Genomic DNA, 16,978 nt, shown 5'->3' on the forward strand with positions numbered 1-16,978 from the left:
GTAGCTAGAAGTAGTTAGACACTCCCTTACATCACCCTGCCTGCATACGAAGTCACGAACAATAAATTTGCACACAGCTGTCGTACAGAGTAGCTGGACCACGAGAACAAAAACTAAAAGGTGACCATACTGGAAGAACAACAACTGAAGGTAACTTACAGCATATCACACTGACATATCTGCCATGCAGTGTTCCCTTCTCATCATGTTACAGCCAAAACATTGCTCGCACATACACACACGCAGGAGGAAACATGGCAGCTCCTACACCAGCACTTGGGCTTTACATATTGACGATGTTGCAATCAGTCGGACAAATAGTACACAGATCATGAACACCAAAGTCAAGATGAAAGTAAGAGTAATATTAAATCACTATCTCTCTGAACTTAAATGCCACTGAAATCCAAATAGGTCGACCGTCACAGATGATTAGAGCAACTGGAAATGTAAAATCAGACAGAGATAAATTGAAATGCAATCAAGAAGAACACAAGGAACAGGCTGAAACATACAATGAATGCAAAGACACGATGCTAAATATAGGGAAGCAGGCTGAACTATTGGGAAAGGAAGAGAAGAAAATGAATCACTGGTGTTGAAACAAGCAGGAAGCAGTGGAGAACAGGAGGAAAGCCTGGATGACTGGAGCAACAGGAAAAACAAGGAAAATGTGAAACTTTCCACAAATAAGGAAGAAAGTGGCCAGGACAATAACATGGATCAGATGATGGAGGATGAAATAGGAACTGTATGTGATCACAAGGACAATTTAAGAAAAAACAAGAATAGAGATTATTAGTTAGCAATCTTGTTATAATTGTTCCACACCCACATTCCATAGACTTCTTTCTCCCCCTCTCCTTTTTTCAGTCTGTTCATTCCATTCACCAGCTTGTTAATATGACATAGTAGCCTGTGCCATTACCCACTCACAAAACATTTTTGGTTTATACATTCATATAGTTTTACTTAATATCTGAAAATTCTGCAATATAAGATCTCTCTAGGTATTGCATTATGCTTGTGTTTTGTTGTGCAGCTATGAATTCTTACTGAAGTTGTGTGGACTATCTGTTTGGATTTAAGTTATGTGACAATGGCCCAAGAAGCCAAAAACTGATTCATAATGAACTACTGAATAAATATTATTGTGAAACATTAATATTTTGTATTCAAGATATTAATATGTCTATGTTCCTCCAAGAACTGATGGAATATTCCATAAAATTTCAAGGAGAGTTTGTCTGGATACAGGCACAGAGAAAAGTACAAAGGAAAACTGCCATTAGCGCATAGAAGTACTACACAATAGTTACAGAGTACTTTCATGACCTGCTGAACTGCGAACCACCTGAAGATAAACTGGAACTGGACACAGAAGAGAGACAGTAATGACTTCCAACTAGGGGAGAGGTCACACAGGTAGTAAGCTAGCTACAGAATAATAGGGCAACTGGAGAAGATGTAGTAGCAGCCAAGATAAAGTTGAGAAGTGACAACATCACCAAGTTTGTCTGCAGATTTGGAGGACAAAGAAGTTACCAGAAGGACAGAAGGATGCAATCATAGTGCCACTACATAAGAAAGGGGACAAGAGGAATGTTAAAAACTACTAGAGGTCAATTACAATGTGTAATTAAAAGACATCTGACAAGAGTAGAACAAATGGTATGAAGTACAGTTATACTTTCAAGTGGCTTTAGAATGGAAAGAGAATACAAAGAAGAGATCTTTATTCTGAAAGAACTGATGGGACACAGGGCTTTAGATAACAACATGACAGTAATACTCACTGACTTTATTAAGACATTCCATTCTGTCAACAGACAGACTTCCTGAAGAATCCTGAAGCACAGAGGCATTACTCAAGAATTGAGAATGAGATTTTTGACAAAAAGGAAGGCACACATAAGATTCAGAGGAGCACTGAAGAGTTTGAGATGAGCACCAGTATCAAGCAAGGAAATTTATTGTCACAATTTCGTCCAACACAGCACTGACGGGGAAGTGATCAGACTGTGGAGAGCAGTAAGTAATGAATTGGGAAGACACACACAACTGACGAAAAAGACAACAGGGCTCAAATGGACGGCCTAGCCTTTGGGGACAACATAGCAATAGTGCACCAGACAGAAGTCGATGCAAATAAATAACAACCTAAGCAAGGTAGACAGAAGGGTTGAACCGAGGAAAGCTTACAGTAAGGTAGACAACGACTACCAAAGAAGATTGGAAAACACCAGTGGGCATTGTGCAAAAGGTAGAAAAATTTAAATACCCGTGAGAATATACAAGATGTTCCAGGAAAAATAATCAGTATTCAGAGACATGACAGGAACGATCATTTGAAGGATGAAAGTGTAGGCTCTAAAATGAGCTATGAGTGCTTTATCTTCAATACTGTGAAACAATTTATTTTTTTACTGGAAGCTATTTGTTTTCCATGTTTTGGAAGGAGGTAGTGTGGACCAAACAAAAAAAAATTCTCTATTAAACATGGGCTCTAAGGTTCATACCCTAAGTGCAGTAGAAAGGATGTTTTTCACAGAAGTGAAGATTAACAGGTGCTCATAGCTCTCCAGATATGCGCCTTAGAGCACACACTTATGGACATTTTTCTTGTTTTGGTCTATATCACCATCTATCAAAATATGGAAAGCGAAGAGCTTGCAGTAGAAGAGATCTGTTTCAAATTATTGAAGGTGAAGAAGTGCTCATAGTTAGTATGCATTTTAGAGCCAATTTTTACCAGACTTCTTTTGCTCAAATCATTGTTCCTGTCTTATCCCTGAATACTGACAATTCCTCTTGGGACACCTTGCATAACAGGGAGAAACAGGAGCAATGAAGGTACAATAGAGAGGATGAGGAAGATGAGGTCAGCCTTGTGTATGACCAAGGATAAACACAAGAAAAATAATTTACATACAGATGCAAAGATCAGACTGTAGAAGGCAATGGTGAGGATAGTACGAGGGCAGTTCAATAAGTAATGCAACACATTTTTTTTCTCAGCCAATTTTGGTTGAAAAAACCGGAAATTTCTTGTGGAATATTTTCAAACATTCCCGCTTCGTCTCGTATAGTTTCATTGACTTCCGACAGGTGGCAGCCCTGTACGGAGCTGTTAAAATGGTGTCTGTAACGGATGTGTGTTGCAAACAACGGGCAGTGATCGAGTTTCTTTTGGCGGAAAACCAGGGCATCCCAGATATTCATAGGCGCTTGCAGAATGTCTACGGTGATCTGGCAGTGGACAAAAGCACGGTGAGTCGTTGGGCAAAGCGTGTGTCATCATCGCCGCAAGGTCAAGCAAGACTGTCTGATCTCCCGCGTGCGGGCCGGCCGTGCACAGCTGTGACTCCTGCAATGGCGGAGCATGCGAGCACACTCGTTCGAGATGATCGACGGATCACTATCAAACAACTCAGTGCTCAACTTGACATCTCTGTTGGTAGTGCTGTCACAATTGTTCACCAGTTGGGATATTCAAAGGTTTGTTCCCGCTGGGTCCCTCGTTGTCTAACCGAACACCATAAAGAGCAAAGGAGAACCATCTGTGCAGAATTGCTTGCTAGTCATGTGGCTGAGGGTGACAATTTCTTGTCACAGATTGTTACAGGCGATAAAACATGGGTCCATCACTTCGAACCTGAAACAAAACGGCAATCAATGGAGTGGCGCCACACCCACTCCCCTACCAAGAAAATGTTTAAAGCCATACCCTCAGCCGGTAAAGTCATGGTTACAGTCTTCTGGGACGCTGAAGGGGTTATTCTGTTCGCTGTCCTTCCCCATGGTCAAACGATCAACTCTGAAGTGTATTGTGCTACTCTTCAGAAATTGAAGAAACGACTTCAGCGTGTTCGTAGGCACAAAAATCAGAACGAACTTCTCCTTCTTCATGACAACGCAAGACCTCACACAAGTCTTCGCACCCGAGAGGAGCTCACAAAACTTCAGTGGACTGTTCTTCCTCATGCACCCTACAGCCCCAATCTCGCACCATCGGATTTCCATATGTTTGGTCCAATGAAGGACGCAATCCGTGGGAGGCACTACGCGGATGATGAAGAAGTTATTGATGCAGTACGACGTTGGCTCCGACATCGACCAGTGGAATGGTACCGTGCAGGCATACAGGGCCTCATTTCAAGGTGGCGTAAGGCCGTAGCATTGAATGGAGATTACGTTGAAAAATAGTGTTGTGTAGCTAAAAGATTGGGGAATAACCTGGTGTATTTCAATGCTGAATAAAACAACCCCTGTTTCAAAAAAAAAAAAATGTGTTGCATTACTTATTGAACTGCCCTCGTATTAGGAAAAAGGTGCAGCACAACTACAGAGAGAAGACAGGCAAACACTGCAGAAAATACTGGACCCTAAAAGAGGTGTAAAGAGAAGAATGTGAAGACCTATGAAAGAACTGTACCAGAGCATGAGGAAATATCAGGTGAAATCACCCTGAGAAACACAAGATTTGTAAGACATGTGATCGGGATGAATGAGGATAGAATCATCAAAACAACAGAGAAAATAAAGAGAAGTGCAAGGACAAAGACAGAAAGCAAGTGTGTTGCTGGATTAAATGATTGATCACAGCTGAGGATTAAGGTGGAAGGGAAGGAAAATTAGAAAAATAAGCATACATTGACCAATATGCTAGAGACCAATGACAGAGAAAGATATAGGAAAATGATTAAGAGTCATTAGTGGAGCAGTCAACGAAGAAGCTACTGAAGATCTTTGGAGAAGAATAAGAGAAAGAAGAAAAAGGACGATGTGGGAGGGCAGAAGAAAATGCTGCCCAAGATGTAAGAAGAAAAAGGGGCGTAATGAGAAGTGATTTGCTTCTATCCAGTTTTATGGATGAATCTGTTAGGAAATATATCCCATGTCATTGATTGATTACAAAGTCAGCAAAGGAATTTAAGATTCTAGTAAAAACTTCATCATAGCCAGCAGAGTTACTGCTTTTTAGTGATCTAAAGTCTCCTTACAGGTTGTATTTTTGAAACTAATGTGTTGTTGGTGGTACAAACTGTGCCTGCAAAAGTAAATTCCATGCATCTTTATTTGCTTGTTTATTGGCGTGTACTATGTTTGCTGCACTGTGAGGGAGTAATCACTAAATTTGGTGGGCAATGATTTGAAACTGTCATCATTTTTGTCATAGCATTTTCTGAGGGTTTAATTTCATTTAGGTCACTTTTTTGTTTGTTTCTTGTTTAATAATGTTCCAAAAAGTTGTTTCCTTACCCTTGGAGTGTTTTATTTTTTAAGCAAATTAAATGAGTTTCGCTTTTTTAACAATAGACCAGAGGATTTCCAACACTGGTGGTTTCACTCAAAGAGCGAAGGCAGCAATCCCATTTATTTTAATCTTGTCTCCATATACGAAAAAAATCAATAGGACTACAGAGAAAATATCAGTGGACATCAACATTTTGTTTAAGCTTGTGGTACATCTTTTATTTATTTATTTAATTTTTTGCATAGAGTCAACAAAAATGATGACTATTGCAAATGTCTGTGTTGTTTACATAATTATGAAGATGTTCATTAAAATACAAACAAAACAAATAGTTGATATAAATTAGCAAGACTATAATACAAGCACACAAAGGGAATGAAGTGTCACAGAGGTAGGTATACAACTAAAATATTTCTAATACAAACTATAAGATCATGTGTTTTCAACTTAGAATTCAGACAGAGAGTACAAACATTTCTTCGCCAGGAATAATTTGAGTTTCCTTTTAAAGATATTTCCATCATAGGCACATAGGTCTTTTGGCAATTTGTTAAACCAAATTTGACCACTGATGTATGGGCTGTGATCTGTAGTTTTTAACTTCATTCTTTGCCTAAATTAACTATTTTTATTTCTAGTGTTGTGGTCATGAATGTCATTGCATCTTCTTGAATCTTTGATGATTTACAAAAAATAAAATTAACTTATATAAATACAGGGAATACACTGTAAGGTACTTATGTTGCACAAAAGTCTCTCTAACAGAATCATTATGACCCAGATCATGTATTATTATAATTGCCTTCTTCTGCAACAACATTAATCTATTGATGTGTGTATCAGCAGCACAGCCCCAATGTTCAATACCATAATTTAGTAAAGGATATATTGTTCCATAGTAAATGGTTTGAATAGTAGGGTTTGTAACTATTTTTGCAAGATGACTAAGTAGATATAATCCACTACAAATCTTTCCACACACAAAGTTAATATGCTTTGACCACCGCAAGTTTTCATCTAAGTATAGGCCCAAGAATTTGCAGCTATTAGTGTATGTTGCATCAGGTCCATATATATTATTTATAGAGGTATGATGAGAGTTATTAGTTCTGAATGATAACTGTGATTTATTAACGTTGACCTTTAGCTCTTGTTCTTGAAAATACTTAATTATAGTTATTACTCCACCTGTTGCAGAAGATGTAAGTTCACAGGTATTTTTGCCAAAAAACAACAGAGATGTGTCATCTGTTTAGCTCACTATTATGGAGTTTTGTGGCTGGGTGACATCATTCACATAGACTAAAAAGAGAAAGGGGCCTAGAATAGATCCCTGGGTGACTCCTTGTTTGACAATTTCATTGGAAGACTGGGCGATTGCAACTCAGTCATTAATTTAGTATGTAAGCTATGTGCAGTGCTTCCAGTTTGTCAAGTACTTGGTTAGCAGTAATACTGCTGAATTGTTTAATCTGTGCTGTGCAATTTGAAAAAGTGAAACTTGCTCAAATCTAGTGTTGAGATTTGAGCTCTATGTTTGCTAAAGCAAGATACCATATCTCTACTATCCTCAAAAGCTAATTAACAGTTTCTCTCACAAGCAGCTCGCAACTACCTCTCAACTATCCATAAATTACTGAAAGATCACAATAGTTACTCGGCCATTTGAGCTACACTGAAACATGCACCCCATTAACCATTAAAAAAGGGTTTCCACACAATAAAGTGTTCAGTTACAACAAAGAGAGAAATAGCAGGGGAGGGGGGGTGGGGGTCAAGCCTCCCCAACAAATGACCATGTCACATAGTACTGAGGATTACCAAATGCACACAAGTAAATTCATAAAATCCGCAAAGAAATTTCAAATCAGAATACCAAGACCAACATATGATTCTCTCACATAAGAGTCACACATTGTTTCCTGTGGCACCTATATTATTAGCATATAAACACTACGCAAATTATGTTACAGTGACGAACCTGTCTCAAACCAGGGACATCTCCAACTGCTGATCCATCAGCTCTTATCCATATTATGTCAGGTGTAGGGTTTCCTCTAGCTGAGCACTCAACTACTGCACCAGTTGTGTTTGAAAAATCCACTCTGTTTGGAGGTTCACGGTTGAAAATCGGGCCCATCGTATCATCTTCAGACATGCCTGAAACAAGTGGAAATCAAACACTCAAAATAATTCTCCCATACAGAATGAGCTACAGTGCATAAATCAAGTTAAACTGTATTGGAACCAGTGGTTTCTACTTAGATCAACAATTGGAAGCCCATGCTTGTAAACTACTGGTACCTGAAAAGTCAATTGTAGCATACAGATAAACACTGGAAAACTTCCAAATACTCTAACAAAAATATGAATTGTTATTAAGCAATGTATCAAACAAAGCAGAGCAAATCTGAAATATTTAATTAAAAGAACAGTTTGGAAATGTTACTTAACACTAACATGTGTTCTGTTGTTAATTTTCCCACCGGAAAGACACAGGAGAGCAGCACACTAATAGACACCATTTTGGTAGGTGAACACTTAATCAGTGATATAAATTTTCATGTTCATGGCCTCACAGACCATGATACACAGCTAACCATACTAAACAGTGTATATGATTACAATGAAGTAGTATCACAGAAAGTACATTGAACTGGTATCATAGAAAGCAGAGTAATTAATGAACAGACGACATAAAGTTTCAAGATATCCCTTCAGGAACCTAACAGAAGGATGGGTATAATGTGACAGATGTTAATTCCAAATTTAATGTCTTTATAAATGAGTTTTATCAATCTTTAACACTTGCTTTCCCCAAAAAATGGTACTAACAAAGCATCACAATGGTATTGAATTCTACAAAAGGAATCAAAATATAATTTGCTGGAAAATAGAAATTGTTCAAAATAGCACAAAAGAAAAGTAACACTGATTCCATATTACCAGAAATACTATGCTGTCTTAAGTACCGTGGCTACAATTAAAATCAAAAAATCTGTACAATGTCTAAAACAAAGAATTTAGAGGGGTTAAATCAAGAAATGAGAGGCCTTTTTTACTAAAGGAAACATCCAAACAATGAATGATAGTAGTCAAGTAGCCAACGTATTTAATAATTACTGCTTTCAAGTAGCTCAGAAGATTCACATGGACAGATCAGGGACAATACAGTAAAATATTTGCAAGAAAAAATGTCTCATACAAACAGGTAAACTATTTTTACTCTACAATTTGCCAAAGAAATTGAGGAAGTAATTAACTCTGTCAAAACCAAAACCACTGAAGTGAAGTAAAAAAATCCTGTTCTTCATACATGTGCAATTTATTCAACCACATATGCAACACACTGCTATCACAGGGAATAATTCCAGACAGTCCTCTTTACAAGAAAGATACTAATAATTACTGATCAGTCACACTACTTACCTCATTCTCAAATGTACTTGGAAAAAGTATGTACGCAAGAACCATAATACGCCTCTTCCAAAGTAAGATACTTAGCCCCTCTCAATTTGGGTTTCAAAGGGGTTCTGCCCACAACATGTTTTTCAATTCATAAATCAGATAATCAAAATTTAAATGACAGTTCATTGAAACTGGTAACTTCTGTAATTCGTCAAAAGTATTTGATTGTGTAGTTACACTAGAGAAGCTTGAATATTATAGTATGAAAGATCTTATTGGTAAATTGTCTTCTTCCTATGTAACTGAAAGGATGTAGATTGTTGGAGTCAGAAACTCAGGGAACATCTTCAGAAGGGGGAATAATTACTATGGGTGCGGCAGATGGATCAATATTGGATCCACTTTTGTTCTTGTTATACACTGTGTGGTTATAATTAAACTGACTGTGTTCTGAGTGCTGCAGTGTGGGATGTACACATCACAGGAAGCTGAAACATCGTAGGTATGTTCATTAATTGGTGCACTCACAGAGTACACTGAAAAAAATTGTAGTTCCACTTTTCGCCATCAGGTGAAAATATGGCACTGGAAACAGTCCAAATATGAAATATTTCCTGTGTTGACGTCATTGTACCATTTGTCACTTAGCAAACTGTGTTGATGTGTTTGTCGAGTGACTGTTGATGAACAGGGTTAAGAAAATTGAAGTTTTCCATACAAAATACAATGGCTATTGAGAAAAAAGACTGTGCACAGCTGATAAAGATGTTTTATCAGAATGGCAGCAATAGCAGAGCTGCATTGTGAGAATATCTCTGACAGAAACAGTAGCAAAGAGGCCCATGTCAATAAATGGGCTAAAGAGAGTGATCAAGAAATCTGAAAAATCATGAAATAGGTGATGCTGCAGGGAGCAAGAAGTGCCCCATTCCTATGGCAGTTGTTGATAAAGTTGTTGCAGCTACAGCCGACTGTGCAGCAAATGCCCCAAATTCTGCAGCCAATGTTTGAGCTGTGCCACAGGAATTGTCTCTCCATTGGTCAATGGTTCAGAAGATTTTGCAGCGCATTTTACACAGGTATCCCTACTTGATTAATAATGGAACATCCACTGCTTATTTGACTGTGTGATGTGGTGCTAGGGCCACCTTAGCGGACCCATACCAACTCATAAAGTGCACGGGGTGAATAATTTGGCCAACTTTGTTATAGCTTTGTGTGTATGTTGTGACATCTATCACCTTTAATTTTTGTACACCAGTACAACTTTTAGTGCTGAATGCAGCTATAGCACTCAAATTGTTCAGGAATTACTATCCTTTATGTTTCTTGGTCTAAAAGTGCCTAGCAAAATTTATCGCGAAAGATTTAAGTCATACTTTGAGCATCCTTTACTATAAGCAAAAAGCAGCTATGACCTTGATTTTTGAGTTGCTATCCAACAACCAGGTGCTCACTATACTCCACAAGTATTAGCATTTATGAGTACATAGTTCTGATTTTATTGACCCTTGTCTCAAATGTCAAACTGAAAATTGCAAATTTACAGCATTTTTCAGGACCAGTTTTTAATACAGCTACCATCTATGGTCATCTTTTAACTGACACCACTGAAAAGAGTTTATTTTTTGCTATAAGGAACATTAAAAAGTAGAATGGTAATTTTCCATATAAGGTTTTTAAACTAGCTTCAAAGATGCCTTAGCTTTTGCACATACCACTTGCTTTACAGAAGAACTTTAATGAATGTCATACAGAAATGAGCAGATACACATTTTTGTGAACATAACAAAGCAATAAGTTCACAAAATGAACCAAACATCATAAATTTGTTGCCGGAGTTCATGAAAGCCTTTTCACAGCTCTAAAATTCTCTTCAATGCTCTTCAGCACCTCTGATGTGTAAGAGTATCTCTGACCCACTGGCACTTGGAGATGGGAAAATGCCAATTATCTGCTGCTCTGGGATCCAGCAGGTGTCCTTCCTTAGGGGCCAACAGAATAAATTAGTTTGACCATGTGGATGTATGAAACTGACTAAGACATCTCATTCTTCCAATGATGTGTCACAGATGTTTCCAGTCCACCATTTGTTGCCATAAATGCAGGCAATGTATTGCCCAGATTGTATACTGTCAATTGGAACACTCGAGAAGTATGCTGATTGATCAATACTTGCAATAAATGAAACTGTTTCACTGGAAAAACTGCTAATTTGTAACCGTTTTTCAACGACTGGTCTGAAGCAGTGGTTTTCTCTGGTCCCTGCAACTGTGCAACCATTTTCAAATCTCCTTTCTTGCAAAGGTCTTGCAGCACCAATTTCTTCCTTTGTGAAAAAAAGGAATTTGATTCCATGAACTTGTTCATCACAAAATCTGAATAGGTCACTTGGTGTTAGAATCTAATCTGAAGTTGGCCGTTGCAGACTTGCTCTTGCTGCTAATCTCTTTATTATGCCCCCAATACTGTCACTTGGAGACTTTCCATGGCTTGTGGCAAAGAAGTTCCCTTCTGCACTGATACTAAAAGTTATTGTAGTGCTGACATAATTCTTGAAGTTCTTGAAACTTTTGTATTGGGCAGCTGATCCGCTGCTGAAATAGATGATGTGTTTCAGCACTGGAAAGTGGGTTTGCAGGTGATCAATCAGCTTGGAGCAGAAAACATGAACTGCAACTGTATAATAACACAAGCAATCGCTGATGATGCAGAAGCTAAGAGACTCAATCTTTCCAGTCAATGCCTTGTAGAGCATCCTACACAATAAAAGAATAATTTTCTGCAAAATACTTCAGAACAACCAGCTTTCCACATTCTAGATTTTCTTTGGTTTCTTTTAGGTAGTTGCTTTGATGCTTTGCTATGTAATGATGGGGTGAGAGATTCACAATTTTCGTCACAATGTTTTGGATAAATTCTTCAATTGTTGACTGCTTTGTCTCCAGAGTATCTTAGTCAATGTGTATCCATTCCTTGTATTCAATTGCTTCATCACTGTCATTTCCTTCAAATGCAGCTTCTGCAAATCTTTCCAGGACTTCTAATCCAGGGCATTGGTCACATAATCGGAGCATGCAAACTTTTGAATCCCTATTGCAAACAGTTTCAGGTAACAAACTCTCGTAGTCATCCTTAACTGGAGTCACTGCTAGCATCAACTTGACATTTTAATGAGCTGTACATACACAAACTGAGTGTATTCCTGCTGAACCAACTGATGTGCCACTTTGGCCAGAGCTCACAAGATTTGGAAAAGCCACTTTTGGTAAATTTTGTTCTGCAATATTCTTGATAGGCTTCTTTCAAGTTACAAAGCAGCAGGTGTCTCTGCATATGAATCTTTGGGCCAGCTGGTGTCCTTATGGCAAACAAAATCCTTTTTTCCAGGGCAGATTCAGCTGACTTCATCACTGTCATAGAATTTTGCTACACTTTCCTTAATATCTTCTTGCAAAGCCTTTCCTCGCTTTGGATCTGGTTTCGCTAATATGCCTTTCTCTTCCTTCAGCTTTCTGAAAGTTTTCACCATTCGCTCAGACACCTTGAATTCTTCCATTTTTTTAATGATCCACTTGCTAGGGGCCAAAGTTAAAATCTGAATTTTCTCAGATGCTGAGGACACCTCCTGCTTTGCTTTCAATTCACTGATGAGCAATTTTTACAATGAGCAATCATGGCATTGTTGATGTGATTGCGATTCTATGACATCGTCTGCTTGAAGCCCACCAATTTCAGCAATTTTGGTAGCCACAAAGATTTGAATTTGCCTTATCTTTCATTCTGCATATCCATTACAATACCGGTTTGAAACATGCTGAAATTTTAGTGGTGACACACAAGTTGCTGTCAAGCTAGAGTTCAAGCTGTCTGAAGCAACTGTAGCATCATCTTCATCAGCCTCTGATGATGGCAATGGCTTGGCCTTTTTAGCATTGCTGTCAACTCTACAAGCAGGTCAAAGCTTCTTCCAAGCTTAACATCAAGTTTCAAAAAGTTAGCTGTTGTAACATCAATAGGATACAGACCTTTGTTGAACACATGATTCTTCTTTTGAAATGGAGTACAGATTTATGCAGATATTGAAACCTGGTCAGCTGTTCTGCTTCATGATGTAAACATATTTTGGCATCACAATCAAGCTGAAATCAATCTGAATCAGCAAATTTCAATCCTCCTCAGATAGGTCACTAACTGATTTCAGAAAGTGTTTGCCCTTGGTGAACTTAGTTAAATGACACAGAGACTTGATTTGTCCAGTGGTGCACTGCTCTAGGTTCATTTTTCCATTGTTTGAAGCCATAACAAGTTGTAACTTCAGCAACAATTCAACAATGGACTAAAGAAATCAACCAAGCTGCAAGGTAAACATTCACAGGTAACAACCACAAATGATACAATGACTGACAATTTGCATGCAAACATGAACGATACCCAAATCAAATTACATCTTATACAGTGTGACCGTATAAAATGAGAATACCGGAGAACATTCCAGAACATTACAGAAAACTCCAGAAGTTTCTAGTGCCTTGTTATAAAACTGTTGTACCTGCATATAAGTTTCCGGAATCCATGCCTTGTTTTATAAAACAGTCATACCTGTACAATCAGATATCCAGAAATTTCCCGAACCCATGCCCTGTTATAAAACAGTCATACCCGCATATCTAATTTCCAGAAGTTTCTAGAACCTATATATAAAACAGTTATACTGGCACATCAGAGGAACAAAAGTATCATGCTGCAAATAATTTGTACTAACAAATCACATTGCAAGTGCCTTGACATTCTCTAGCACAACAGCTGCCAACACGGTAATGCATGTGGCAAGCATAACACCTTAGGTTTCTTTAATCTATTTTAATCAGCTTATATCGAAAATTACCATTCTACTTTTCAAGTCTCTTGTAGCAAAAAAATGTGCTCTTTTCAGTAGTGTCAACAAAGAGATCAGAATTGATAGCAATACAGAAAACTGATACTGAAAAGTGATAGACATTTGCAATTTTCAATTTGACACTTGAGACAAGGGTCAATAAAATCAGAACCATTTACTCATAAATGCTAATACTAGTGTAGTACAGTGAGCACCTGGTTCAAGGTTCCAGCTGCCTTTCCCTTATAGTAAAGGCTGGTTAGAGCAGGGCTTGAATCTTTTGTGATAAATTTTACAAGGCATTTTCAGACCAAGTGTCATAATGGATAGTCATTTCTAAGGAATTTGAATGCTTTAGCAGCATTCAGCAACAAAAGTTGTACTAGGATAAAAAAAACTCAGAGTGGCAGATATCACAGAATATGCACAAAGTTATAACAAAGTTAACAGAATTCTTCGCACCATGTGCCTTGTGACTTGGTATGGGTCCAACAAGGTGGCCCTAGCTCTGGAGCCACTGTAACAATTCAGCCAAAATTTTGCACATCGACCTAACACATACATATGTATACAAAAACAAGTTTTGAACTGAATCTGAGATGGTTGGGTGGGGACCATTTTTTATTCTAGGACAATTGACACAGAATGATCCTAGAGAAACTTTTGGTAATGACCACATCATCTCTAGGCAAGATGTGCGGTCTACCAGAGCCCCCAACATAAATCCATGTAACTTCTGGCTGTGGGGATATCTGAATGATTATGTCTACCAGGGACCTATCCGGACTCTTCACAATCTGAAGGCTAGCGTACAATGATATATAACTCTGATTACACAAGATATGCTGTGAGCAACTGTCGACCACGCCGTGTTATGGATGCAGCATGATGGTGAGTCAAGTGTCCATATTGAACACGCGTTGGAACTTGTGATCATATCCTAACAAACATACTGGAACTATCATTATCATGTGTTCGATCATTCTTCCCCTTTTCCTGCACCACCACCACATTCTGAATGTTTGCTGTGCCATATTTTCATCTGGTGGCAGAGAGTAGAACTATCATTTTTTTAGCATATAAAAAAATCAGCGCACCAATTAATGGCCATACCTACAATGTTTCAGTGTCCCACATTGTATACAGCCCACACTGCAGCACTCAAAACACAGTCAGTTTAATTGTAACCACCCAGCATAAACGGTCTTCCATCACATATCCAAGAACCAGAAATAGTTCTCTTTGCTGAAGATGTGAGTATTATAATCAAGCTTAACAAAGTAACTTTAATTCTTGAAAATGGAAATAATATTTTGTATTTTGTTGTGAACAGACTGCAACTGAACTTACAAAACACAATATACGTACATGAATAAATACTGCACCAGGTCTGACCACACTTTAGAAATAATGTAGAAGGGAAAATTGTTAAATGAAACAGAATATTCTAAATTCTTCGATGGGCATATTGATAAGAACACGAACTGGAACTCACATGTTACAAATCATATTAAACGTTTAAGCCCTGCATCACTTGTGGTATGAATTAAATAAGATTATGGCACTGATAATGTGAAGCAGTTCACATACTTCTCCTCTTTTGGTTTTTTTATTCACTTTTCACTTATGGCCTATGCCTGATGCAGGATCGGTTCAAGATCATTTTTTTCTTTCTATTTGTGACACCCCCCCCCCTTCCTTCCCTGTCACATACATTCACCTGCTTCGGTTACTTTTTGCTACTAATTATATTATGACATATCCAGTGCACATATCTTGTACTTGATAGCTCTGAAACTCCACTCAACTTGTTGCCCCAAATGTCTGCTTTTGTCAACTGCAATTTAAGACAAGCCCTGTCTTATGGCATAACATTATGGGATAATTCACCATTGAGGAGGAAAGTGTTTGTTTCACAGAATTGTGTGATAAGAATAATGTGTGGTGTCCACTCTAGAACCACCTACACATATCATTTAATAACTGGGCATACTGACAGATTCAACCTCACACTAAATTTACTTCTGTACGAAGTATAAATAATACACTAATCACAGTTTGAAAACAACTGTAATTTTCATAAATATAATACTAGAACAAGAAATGGTCTACACCATCCATTGCTCAGCCTTAGTGTGGCACAAATGGAGTGATTATATCAACAAAAATAATCATTTTTTTAAATACATTACAACTGGATAGATTACAGAAATTACTCGCCAAGCAGCAGCAAAACACCCAAATAAAGGGGTATTACAGTTTGCACTCTTTCGGTGCTAGTGGCAGAAGGGTAAAGGGGAAGGAAGAGGGGTAAAGGAAAAGGCCTAATGAGATTTCGGAAGGTGTAGAGTTCAGAAAATTTGCCCAGAACCCTGGGTCATGGAGACTTACCATATAGAATAAGAAGGAAAGACTTTTTAAGCTGGGAATTCAAATGTATAACTTGCCACCATAAATATAATAATCAGTACACTTCTTGTCTAGCAAGAATCATACAGGCTTAAAGCTTAATAATTGTTTTAAAATTGTACCTTTTTTTTACACATTATATCATGTAAACATGACATTATCAAATGCAAGAATAAAAGTCTTAAGCAATAACACAAAAGCAGTGACAGTACATTTCTTGTGTCTATTCCATCTATAATAGAGCTTCTTTTTATTTGTGTGTGTGTGTGTGTGTTTGTGTATACTGAGATTGGGTGTTCAGTACGAAATGTGAAATTGCAACAAAAAATTGTTGCTTTATATCAGTACATGTAGTTATGTTATATCTCGTTGGCTTCACATGCTGTTATGTAGCTGCTGCTGTTGTGGTCCTCTTTCCAAAGACTGGTTTGCACTAGTCTATACTGCACGATTCTCTTTCAACTCTGCATAACTGCATCCATGTGAGCACACTTAGTACATTTGAGCATCAGTTTCCACTACACACTCACACTTCCCTCCATTACCAATTTGACAATTCCTTGATGCAGCTGCAAGTGCCCTATAAATCAATTTCATATTTTGGTCAAGTTGCACCATAAATTTATTTTTTCCCCAGTTCAGATTAACACGTTCTCATTAGTTACCTGCTATAGCCAACTACATTCAGTATTCTCCTGTAGCACCCCATTTCACAAGCTTCTTCTAACTTCTAGTCTGGGATTGTTTATTGTTCTTTTTTCAATTCTGTACATGGCTACACTCCACACAAATATCTTCTGAACAGACTTCCTAACATTTAGACTTACATTCCATGTAAACTAATTTCTGTTCTTCAAATATAATTTTCATGCTTTTTCCTGTCTGCATTTTATATTCTCTTTACTTCAACCATCGTTATTATTTTGTGTTCAAATGGCGAAACTGATTTACTACTTTTGCAGTCTCCTTTCCTAACCTAATTATCTCAGTTTCACTTTTTAATTCAACTACATACCATTATTCTT

At 37.8% G+C, this 16,978-nt stretch overlaps 1 protein-coding gene across 1 annotated transcript in view; it reads right to left on the reverse strand.

Annotated features, from left to right (window-relative positions):
* The window catches only part of LOC126195428 (Down syndrome cell adhesion molecule-like protein Dscam2), an 879,015-nt gene that overhangs the window by 548,515 nt on the left and 313,522 nt on the right, over positions 1-16,978 (reverse strand). The window contains exon 3 of the mRNA XM_049934039.1: positions 7,239-7,417. Within this exon, the coding sequence (XP_049789996.1) occupies positions 7,239-7,417 (179 nt within the window). The remainder of the gene's footprint in view (positions 1-7,238; positions 7,418-16,978) is intronic.

The sequence above is a fragment of the Schistocerca nitens genome, chromosome 7 (assembly GCF_023898315.1).
Source record: "Schistocerca nitens isolate TAMUIC-IGC-003100 chromosome 7, iqSchNite1.1, whole genome shotgun sequence".
Classification (NCBI taxonomy): Eukaryota; Metazoa; Arthropoda; class Insecta; order Orthoptera; family Acrididae; genus Schistocerca; species Schistocerca nitens.